This window comes from Leuciscus leuciscus, assembly GCF_965113295.1.
Source record: "Leuciscus leuciscus genome assembly, chromosome: 1".
Classification (NCBI taxonomy): domain Eukaryota; kingdom Metazoa; phylum Chordata; class Actinopteri; order Cypriniformes; family Leuciscidae; genus Leuciscus; species Leuciscus leuciscus.
The window spans coordinates 56,393,332-56,404,344 of record NC_138725.1 but is presented as its reverse complement, the minus strand read 5'-3'; the positions used below and the strand labels follow the sequence as shown (position 1 = coordinate 56,404,344).

At 37.0% G+C, this 11,013-nt stretch overlaps 1 protein-coding gene across 1 annotated transcript; it reads left to right on the top strand.

Moving 5' to 3' along the window:
• The first annotated feature begins 2,427 nt into the window (after window positions 1–2,427).
• On the top strand, window positions 2,428–7,396 carry rps15a (ribosomal protein S15a). Its single transcript, XM_082180325.1, has 4 exons — window positions 2,428–2,599; window positions 2,696–2,775; window positions 4,808–4,893; window positions 7,265–7,396. The coding sequence occupies exons 1-4, from the start codon at window positions 2,467–2,469 to the stop codon at window positions 7,356–7,358; spliced, it is 393 nt and encodes a 130-aa protein (XP_082036451.1). The 5' UTR covers window positions 2,428–2,466; the 3' UTR covers window positions 7,359–7,396.
• The last annotated feature ends 3,617 nt before the right edge of the window (window positions 7,397–11,013 follow it).

The window sequence follows — 11,013 nt, the reverse complement described above, 5'->3', positions numbered from 1 at the left end:
CAGAAGGACCCAAGCTGTCAAACTACTCCATAACCCCTACCAGCGACCCACAGGGGCTTGTCAAGGTTCTTACGGATGCGCTGGGGCAAGTGGGGCAGGTGAAGAAGGAGAGGAGGCTGTACATGGTGGGACAGACCAGGGTGCATGTTGATTCTGTGGAGGGCCTGGGGGACTTCATGGAGCTTGAGGTGGTGATGAAAGAACACCAGAGCAGAGAAGAAGGAGTGACCATCGCAAACCAGCTGATGCTGGAGCTGGGAGTGAAGCAGGAGGATCTGATAGATGGCGCTTACATGGATCTCTTACTGAAGAACCAGAAAAATGGACATACACCATAGACTCTGATCAGACAGATTTGTGGTCGACTGTGTGGCACTTAAAGCAGTCTATCAAAGATTATATGGCCCAAACAATGCTTCCTCTGACATTAACATTTAAGTGACTCTTTTTGTTTTGTTTTTGTTTTTTTACCTTTAAGCGTGGCTTAAAGCTCCTTTTGTACTGCTATACAAAATAAAAGCACAGTCTGTTGAGATTATGAAGCATTATCTGAAATGATCAACAGAATAAACAATGTACATGAATTGTGTTTGGCCTGTTTTTATTGTTTATTTTGTTTTTCCAACCTCTAGTAGATGGCAGAAAATAGGACCATAGAAAATGTCAGGGCAAAAAAATAAATACAATTTAAAATTCGTCAAATTCAGAGAGGCTATATATATATATAGCCTAGATAACAGTCGGGATCAAAAGTTTACAATACACCTTGCAGCATCTACAAAATGTTAATTATTTTAACAAAACAAGGGGTCATACAAAATACGTTATTTTCTATTAAGATATTTTACAAAAGGTTCAAACATTCACTGATGATCCATAAGGAAACAGAGTCAGGCGGTAAAAACATTTGAACAGGATGAAAATGTCCAAATATTTCCTATTTTGTTTAGGTAATATTTTTTCATTAATACTGACCTTTGGAAGCTATGACACTTACATGTGCTGGGACATAATAAGTAGCCTACAATTGACCTTGATCTTCAGATTCAAAAAGTGTCAGTGGATGTTTGAACCTTTTTAAATAGTTGTGTTTGAGTCCCTCAGTGTGAAAAGATGGATCTCAAAATCACAGTCACTGCTGGAAAGGGTTTATGTAGGAAAATCAGAGAATTTGTGGGATCTGGAGGGTTTTTCTGGGCAGTTTGACTTCTCAGGACAAACAAGGGACCCAAGAACAACCATCACCAAACAAAAAAACAGCCATGGATCATGGAATAACACACAGTATTAGGAATTAAGGGCATGTAAAAACGGGGTCATTTTTATAAATTCTCTATTTTTTTGGGATTTGTGGACTATATGTAGGCTAAACATCTTTTATGTAAAAATCTTATTCAGGAGAGTACTAAATAAAAAAAGAATATGAATTTTGTATGATCCCTCTTATTTTGTTTAAATAATTAACATTTATCAGATTCTGCAAGGTGTAAACTTTTGTTCACGACTGTATAGTTAAGCACTAGCTTAGATAGCTGAACATTAATAGTACAGACTTCTACAAAAGCTGAATACTGATACATAGCTGAACATTAATAGTACAGACTTCTAAAAAATCTGAATACTAGTGCATATAAGATTGCAATTAGTATTGACTATAAAGAGAAAAAGCAAACAAGCCAGTTATGAAAAAAATTCTGTTCCGTTAAACACGTTTGTCAAAGAGGCGCTCCAGACAGTTAGGTGGCAGTACCGTTTAGATGATCAAACAAGCAGACAGTCCTTCTGTGCTCTCGCGAGAGTGCATATTTTCCCAAATTGCACCGCGCGCCCCTCTTCCTTCCTCTTTCCGCCATATTGCAGAACTGGTAAGGTTCAGGATTCCTACAATGCTTGAATAATCTGTTTAAAATCACGGACATCGTTGTGTATCAGCAACAGATAGACTGAAATATGTGTTCATGAGCAGCCTAAACGCCAGTTTTTTTAGTCATTTGGTCAATCGTGACTATATAAACGCATATATTTCCCTGATATTCATGATTCGCCATCCTCACCATTCAGTAGTGCCTCTGCCCATGTTTCTGGGGGACAGACACTAATAACCCGAGTCAAACCAAAGTTCTCAAGCAGTCCGGTGCCTTGTTTCTAATCTCAAATATATGGTGTATTTAAGTAGAAAGGTTTATTGTGGAGACTAACCAAGGTAGCTTAGTTTGCTAACTAATTCACCCCCTACCAAAGCGGTAAGCATTGCGCATAGTGTTGGAGAAAATTGTATACAGTTTTCACATGACTATATAACGAACCGAAAATGGTCGTCTTGTCTTTAACCTGCTTTGTCAATGTGTACCGGGTTTTTAAAGTAGAGGTTCGGCTTGTGACCCTGGCTATGAAGATGAAGCTGTTTAATCGATATCAACTGAATATCGGATAAATGACACTTTCTCTTTTGTCTCCACAGGCATCATGGTGCGCATGAACGTTCTCGCTGATGCGCTGAAAAGCATCAACAATGCTGAGAAACGTGGGAAACGCCAGGTTCTCATCAGGCCCTGCTCTAAAGTTATAGTGCGCTTTCTTACTGTGATGATGAAACATGGTGAGTTAGTTCATTAGCCTTTCAGTGTCTTGTAAAGCAGATTCTGATGTTATATCTCGTGAAACAAGCTGCTCAAGCTGGTGGTGATTTTTGCAGGTTATATTGGAGAATTTGAGATCATTGATGATCACCGAGCCGGGAAAATTGTTGTCAATCTCACAGGGAGGCTGAACAAGGTAAGTGTGGTTTAATAAACCTTCACTAGATGGTCACAAATGTCTAGAATTACACCATTAAGTATGAGAGATACTGTTGCATGTTTAGTGACAGCTAAAGGGCTTTCTTGCGTGGAGACATCACAATCTACTATATTCACCGTATAAAACATGGAGTGCCTTATTGGTTGGGTTGGGTAACGTTCATATTTTAACCGGTAGGCCTACACGAAATTCGGCGTTGGTACCCAGCGGTACCTTTTTTCGGTACTTTAGGCATGTTTACTTCTATAAATGACGGTTTCTTTACAGTTATTGACATAGAGCTGCCTTGGTCGCTGTCTGCCATTGTCTGTGTTTGTATATTCATAAAAACAACCATTTTAATAATAATAATTAAAAAAAATCATTTCTATTAAATGTTTTGTTTTCCACAAAAAAATTTGTATTTTCTGGTAATCAAATGAAGAGGAAAAAAACATTAATGTTATTTATTTTAATCATATGAATTGAATCAAACTTTTGTCAAACATGCTGCACAACTGAGCGTGATACTGTTAAAATTAAAACGTGGAGAAAAAATGTATTATTCCTTAAAGTTTTGATAATTTATTATTATTAGTGTTAGTATTATTATTGCATTGAGACGTGTCTAAATTCAACTGTACAACAGTAATATATTTGTCAAGTTAAACCAAACTTTTATTTTGACAGGTTGATGTGAAGACCGTTGAGTTTCCGTGTGTTTTATTATGATTTTTCTTAAATGAAACTGTAAAATGCTGAGGAGCGGCTCTGGAGATGTTCATGCATTATGTCCTCATATTGTGAGACTGCAGAGGCTGAAAACAGCCGAGCGTGCTTCAGTGTGTGTGTTAAAAGAAACGGCACGTCTGCGCCTTTCAATCACACAGACATGCAGAACATGCAGGATTCGTATTTAAATAGTCTTACTGAGTTAGTTCTCAGGTACTGAAATTTGGCACTGATTGATCTAATGTGAATCGGTACTCAGTAGTACCAATGTAATTCGGTCGGTGCCATTTAAAGAACAGTTCAGTACCCAACCCTACTTATTGGTTCTATTAAATTAAATGAAAATATTAAAGTAATTTTTCATAAACTGTAAGTGAATTCGTTAAGTGCCTTTTTCTGTAAGACGTTATAGTCCCTGACATGTAGGCACTATTGCACCCTGTGCCAAGGTTAGTTGTGTATGGCTTCTGCCCAGTGAAATGGACAGCAACTAGGTAAAGGGGTGTTTTGCGTCGTCACAGTTACTATATTTAAGCAATATGGTAGAAGATATTGTGAATATAGACCCGGCTATCCTACATTGTTAGATAAAACCCAGAGCTGGTTTTAAAATTTTAAAGATATTTTGTAGAACATTATAATGACGAGCCTTATCGAATTGGTTCTATTGGTTCTGTATCATATAAATGGGTTCATATTAGAGCCCTGCACGGGTCAAAAATCCAGCCCTAACCCGGCCCTGGCCTGTGGTGTTCAAGCCCTAACCCGACCCCAGCCCGACAACGTCTGCAGTTTTTCAGGCCGAACCCGACCCGACCCGAGACCAACATCAATATCACTTTAAGCTCTCTCTGATGCGCGCTGTCTCTGCTACACGCATGCATGCACACACGCGCTACTAAGAAGTACACTTTTATTATAGGCCTCAAACATAACTACCACCACCGACAATTATGCCCACAAATATTAATAGACTGTCCATAAATAAAGATTTATGGCTTATAGCCTACCTTTTTTTGATGTTAAGTAACTTTACTGAAGAACAACGTTTCAAAGAACTCTTCGCCAACTGGCTAACGTTAAAAAATTATAAAAATATAATAAATGAAAAAATCCGTTGAACTGAGTAGGCAACATGTACGTTGGTCATAATTCACTGTTTATTCGCGAGTGTTGTGAAGAAAAAGACCTCTAGTTCATATTACTTACTGATGCACTCTACCTTTTGCTACTGGTGTTTTATGTAAATGAAGTAGGAGTTATAGCACTTTTTCTGAACTTTTTATCTGTAATGCAGTGTGGTGTTATCAGCCCACGGTTCGATGTGCAGTTGAAGGATCTGGAGAAGTGGCAGAACAACCTTCTCCCGTCCAGACAGTTCGGGTGAGTAAATGCTTAGGGTTTTTTTGTTGCATTTTACTGGTTTATATTAGCTTTATGCTATCTTTCACAAGCTGTTTCCATCCACTTAATGTGATGCGCATAAAAAAAACGTATGCGCTAAATTGAGTCAGATAAAAACATTTTATTCGATAAGAAATCCTATACATAAACTACGATGGAAACATTTACAAAACAAATTCCTCAATGCGCATCAAATGTCATGTGACTGCGATGGGACGGCATAACTGGATCAACCAGTGGACACAGCATCTTCAAATGCTGTTTTAGTTCTGAAATGTCTGAGCAGTCGTCAGAGTGGTTGGGTGTAATTACCTGCCTCAAGATAACATGATCGCATTTGTTTCGTCCGTGCGCTCCGGAAGGTGCGGGTAATAAAGAAAATGATTGGCTAAATGAAAATATTTGATAAAGTGGCTACTATTGCAGCACCTTCAAAGTGACGATTTTGTACTCTTCGACTCACTGTATGGAAACTTTTGGTGCAAATGTTTTATGCGATATTCCATTTTTGCGCTCAAGTTAAATTCGTAACTTATGGAAACATAATTTTTTTGATTTTTAACATTGGCTGCAAATTCAGTAATTCTTGAATGTGAATATCTGACAAATACTGATCTCTGTTTGCTAAACCCAAACATTAAATATCTAAATGGTAGATGAAAACCATTTCTTTTTTTGTGCCGTCACATTAACATTGTTAGAATTCTTAGTTACAGCATTTTAACTTTTCTTCCATGATTATTTGATTGGATTTAAAAAAAAAGATAATTGGTAGTTATATGTAGAGTTTTCACAAAGTAAACTTGAGCTAGAAATTTAATACACTATAGTAACCTGGTATCAGGCTCTGACTTTCGTTTGCATCAGAGCAGATTTATGCTGCCTTCAGAAGTAATAAGTAGGACATTTCTGATAGTATGTAAGTCATGATTACGAGTTCGAGTTTGAGTTCAATGCTTTGTTGTAGGAAAGAACCGTAATCATGAAGGACATCAGGTTCATTCTTGCCTATTTCTTGGGGAAATATTAAAGCCAAAATGTATTGAAGACATTTAATTTTGAATAAAATGTAGCATCACATTCGTTGACAAGCATTTAAACATTTACTGTGCTCTCTAGATAGTCGGCTTGCTGACAATTCAAATTTCGGTCAAAAACATGCTATTTTTGCTGTGTATAAAAAACATACAATGTTTCAAATGGTCATTCATATATGTAAATATGCACTACTTCAACGACAAGATAAGGCCATGTAGCTGTTATAAAAAAAAAAAAATCTTATAAAGAAAACCAGTCACAGCAGCAATCGTTCTCCCCTCCGTTTAAATGGGGCTGGATGATATGGAAAAATCTCTTTTTTGGCAGAATTGTGATTTGCGGTATATCTGTATTTTCTACATTTCTCTTTTGGAAAAAAAACCATATGCTATATTACTATTTTTATTTATACACTTTTTTTTTTTTTTACTCGCTTTTAATAAAAGCAAGTTATTTCGCCCCCCTCCGCCATTTTACGTATGCACGAGAAGTGCGTATGTGACGAACGATCTAAGAGAAACGTCAGTTGTGTAAAATTGATTATGGTCTGTTACTGCATCGCGATGTGGACAATTCTGCACCCCTAATATATGGTGTCATAAGAGTACACTTATTTGCACTCCTATTGCGCTCCATCTGTTTGGTGCGCATGCTTGCGGTGGCGCTCGTTCACTGTAGTCTGAAGTTTAGCAGAGACTAGCGTAAGGCTCGTCCACTCCTGACAGCAAAATGGAAATATTTGCAAGAATTTCTAACATTTACAGATAGAGAATATGCCTATTTAAGTTCTGCACTGAGGAAAACACGTCTTGCACATTAAGCACCTGACGAGGCAAACTGCAAAACAACTATACGCCTCAACTGTCTTTTGAGTTAAACATTTTAAAGCTCTAGATAAAAAAACATGTTTAATATTTAAAAAAATTGGATTATGCACTTGAACATTTTCATTTTTGTCTTTTAATTGACGGATATGAGCATTATATTGGCTTTTGGCCACTTTGCACTCAAGTCAACCATTAAAAACAATCTCCGTTGGTCAACCATTCATAGTCATGTTTGATTTAACTTTTGTTCATTATTTGTAACTGAATTGTCTTCTTGACCACCTAAAGGCTGGTTTTGCCCAAATTTGCCTACATATGTCACAAATGATCCCTTTTCATTGCTTTGTGTTGACATTAAGATCTTGCAAATGTCAGTGATGCAGTGCAGAATCATCTAAACATCTGCCTAGGGCGAAATGTATTCAAAGGGCAGCACCATCTTGGATAGCCTGGTAATGTTTTTTGTCTCTTTTTATTCTTTGCAGATTCATTGTTTTGACAACCTCAGCTGGCATCATGGACCACGAGGAGGCCAGACGGAAACACACAGGAGGAAAAATCCTTGGGTTCTTTTTCTAAACATGTAAAGTCACCAACAAATAAACAGTGGAAGATAAGTTGTATTGTGTGCTTTGCTTTCTTGATGCATAACACGCTGTGTTCTCATTAACACAGGAGCAAAAGAATCACAAGATGTGCACACCGCAAGTGAAAACAATTGTTCTGCCACTTGTGTTGTGATTGACACTTGCATTTGGCTGGAAGTAGTACAATATTTCATTGTCAAAATCGGTGCTGTCATAACACAAATGCAGATCTAATAGAAAGGCTTTTTCATTTACTCAGTTTACAGTTCAAAAGCTTTAAAACTTCCCTGCTGGAATTTTAAGTTTGAGTGTTTAATGTCTGTTTTTCTGGGACCAGCAGATTTATGTGAAACTGACCTTTAAACAGAAGATGCAGTGACTTATCACTGGCTCTGTTTAACTTAAGTGGCAATATTTCATGACTAGCAACTGGAAGAGGAATGAAATGAGTGTGTGTTAATGGGGTTCACATTGAAATGCACATTCCTTGGAGTATTCATGTCTCATCTTGACTAGACTGTGGTTTGGAGAGAGATGTTCAACTGTGTGCCTGTACGAGATGGGAAAAAGTCCTCATGTACTTTGAGCATGTGAAACAACTGGCACTTGCTTCAGAGTCAGGCTGTTTGGAGTTTAAAGGTCTCTAAATAGCAAATAGGTGTGGGGTTTCTGATGTCATGATTTGAAGGTATTAAACTATAGTTTTTCGAAGCTTGGTGAAGTCCAGTTTTTCATAGTAATTGTGTTGGAGGATAAAAAAACATTCCTAGAACAATAATCAAGCTTATGTCACTCTTGACTTTCTGACTTAACATTAGAAGCTTGAAATATATTTTCATGGTTTTATTGAAAAAAATGAATGAACTTCATAAATGATTTAACTTCATAAAAGCTCACCACTGCTTTTGCTTGAATGATATTCAGCATCTTTCTCAGACCCATTGGTTTTGCAGCGATCATGGTCTTCTACATCTGCTCAGATCTACCAGCAGGAGGTGCTCTGCTGCTTTGTTGCTTGATACTGGGGACTCCATTGTAATGTGGGCAAGGCAACTTTATATAGCACATTACATACACTGAGGTAATTCAAAGTGCTTTACACAGAAAGGAATTAACATACTCAAAATAAAAGCAAGGAAAATTAAAACTGTTATAAAAGGAATTAGAGTAAAAAGATACATAGATAAACTTCTCATCTGGCAAAACACCGGTGTATTGTATTTTTCACTGAGATTTTCCCATGGTGATTACACTGTTGTGTTCTTTTGGCACGCCTAAGAAATCTATTGGACATCTCCAATAGACCTGGTTTCCTCATGGGGTAACCTCTGGTTCACTTCCCCACCAGTCCGCACCCAAAAGATTTGTTCGGAAGCTCTAGGAATGGAGTCGATCCAGTCCGCGCCCCACAGAACTTCTAGTTTAATTACACGTCAAACTCACTACTCCACCACAGACCCAGGTCATCAGCATGGTTTCATATCTCAATTTCCACAAGTAATTTATGTTTGTCTCTTACCCAATTCTCAGTGCCATTTGAGTTCAGCTTAGAGTCATAAGGAGATGCAGGAAAAGGTAGGTAGTCCTCATTTTATGACAGACTGACACTACATTTATTTGGAGTCTTGCAGTAAGAAGCATTTGCCACTCATTCTTATTTCCATGAACCCAGATTGTCTTGATAAAGTTCTAAAGAACTGTAGTTGGTCAAAGCCTTGGTCAGACTACTAGCATGCTGTCAAAAAATAGTGTCAAATAAATAATGTTAAGCACTGATATAATCAGTTAGCATTAGGTAATCATATTTGTTGTCTGGAAAAGAAAATAGCTATTTAAGAAAATACAATTTTAGCTTACTAACATTAATAGAAATACTATTCTAGACATGAGTACCCGTCACTAAGCATCTGTGAGCATTGCCTGTTCTGTCTAGCAGCTGGATTCCTTCCTCACATGACAACCAGCTTACTGGAGATGAGTCGAAAGAGGAGACGTGTCTGTTTCGGTCTCTTTCTATACCTTTCAGTCTCACCTGCCTTTGCTGTGAAAACTGTTCTGCTCCAGAGGGAGCTATGTTGGAAGCAGGTGCTTATTTTCTGACAATCCGAGTATATAATTAATACTGCCTGATTTTATTTCTGAGATTTGGAGTGGGCTTAACTTGTAAATCAAATTGAGGTATTTATGATTTACTGGGAAAACAGGTCAGCATCTACGTCTACATTTCTTCTTGCAAACCGAATATTTTGAGGAAAAATTTTTGAAACCAAATGAAGAAGTTTCAACTCTGCATGGCTGAAAATGTACCGTTTCAAAGCTGCTGACTTATAATGCAAAAAAAAAAAAAAAAAATCTGCCAATTTGTATTAAATGCAGCCTCCATTTCTTCCTCCTGGGCATCTATAATAACTTTTCCTTCAAGTATGGAAGCTGTAATATCAGATGTGAAGACAGTAATCAGGTCCAGGCCATTGCCACTGCTGGCTAAGGGCTTCTTTGATGACTGTAGATGTTGGGTGTTCAGGCCCATTTGGTCGTGTGTTTCTGTGTGACGGGACCTTCTCTGTGGGCTGATGGGGTAGTGCGTTGAATCTCACAGATGCCACTGGTGTAATGAGCAGCAGCCTATATGGTTGTTCTTTTGACTGGGCTCCTCTGTAATGCCTTAATGGTGTTTCACAATGTCCTGCTGATGCATGAAGTGAACCGTCAGCCCAAAACACTTCAGTCACTATTTAACACCCATAATTACATCATTAATCAAACATAATGCTCTGATTAAAGTGACATTTCCCTGATTCATATCCTCAGTGCATACATTAGACGTAATGTTTTTAAAAAGCATAGCTTTTCACTTAGTTTTTAACCAGAGTCTGTTGCATGAGCAAATATTTACATGAATTTAAAAGTTTGCTCATTCTATTAACAAAGAGAATGAAGCCTTACTATGTTTTAAGGAAGTTAGTTGCTTGTCCTTCATAGTATCCTTTAAAGAAATTCATAGTATTTTGTAAGTAAACAAAAACATGTCAGTCAGTTTGCTTAAACATGCATCTTTCTTTAGGCTCTTTCACATGAGAAAAAGTTAAACAAATCACCAATGAATGGTCGATTCACTTCAAGAGTGTCAATGTATGTGGACTATAGAGTTATTCAGTTATTTATTTATTAATCATAATTGTTTTTCACTACCTTTTTCTTTTTAATTCAATAAAATTCAGATTACATTATATAAATTAAATAATTATAATGATCAATAAATGATTGAATTGTTTTTAAAATTTCATTTCACTCTTCTATTCCCCTTTCAAAAAAAAAAAAAAAAAAGAATACATAAAAATATTTAACATAAATGCATTAAAGGTTACTGTAATATATGGTATGGATCAATAATCTTTTAAGACAAAATTATTATAATCATTATAATGCGCCTCATTATGCGCCTTCTGAAGTTTTCAGTCTATAATCACTGGCCAAATGTCATAGGGTGGATGGCTGTTGAATAGATGGTAAAAACGTAATTTGCAGAGTAGGAGATTCCATTCAAATGAATGTCTAGTAACGTGTAATCTTATGCATTTTATACTGTTTAGGTGTGTTTGGTGTGTCCTACTGCAGAAAGCACATTTGTTACTTTCATGCCACAG

What these genes read in the sequence shown, in the direction of transcription:
- rps15a (XM_082180325.1), top strand. Translation starts at nt 2,467, where the DNA reads ATGGTGCGCATGAACGTTCTCGCTGATGCGCTGAAAAGCATCAACAAT. An exon ending in TCACAGGGAGGCTGAACAAG is followed by an intron (nt 2,776 to 4,807) that starts GTAAGTGTGGTT and finishes TCTGTAATGCAG; the next exon opens with TGTGGTGTTATCAGCCCACG. An exon ending in CTCCCGTCCAGACAGTTCGG is followed by an intron (nt 4,894 to 7,264) that starts GTGAGTAAATGC and finishes TATTCTTTGCAG; the next exon opens with ATTCATTGTTTTGACAACCT.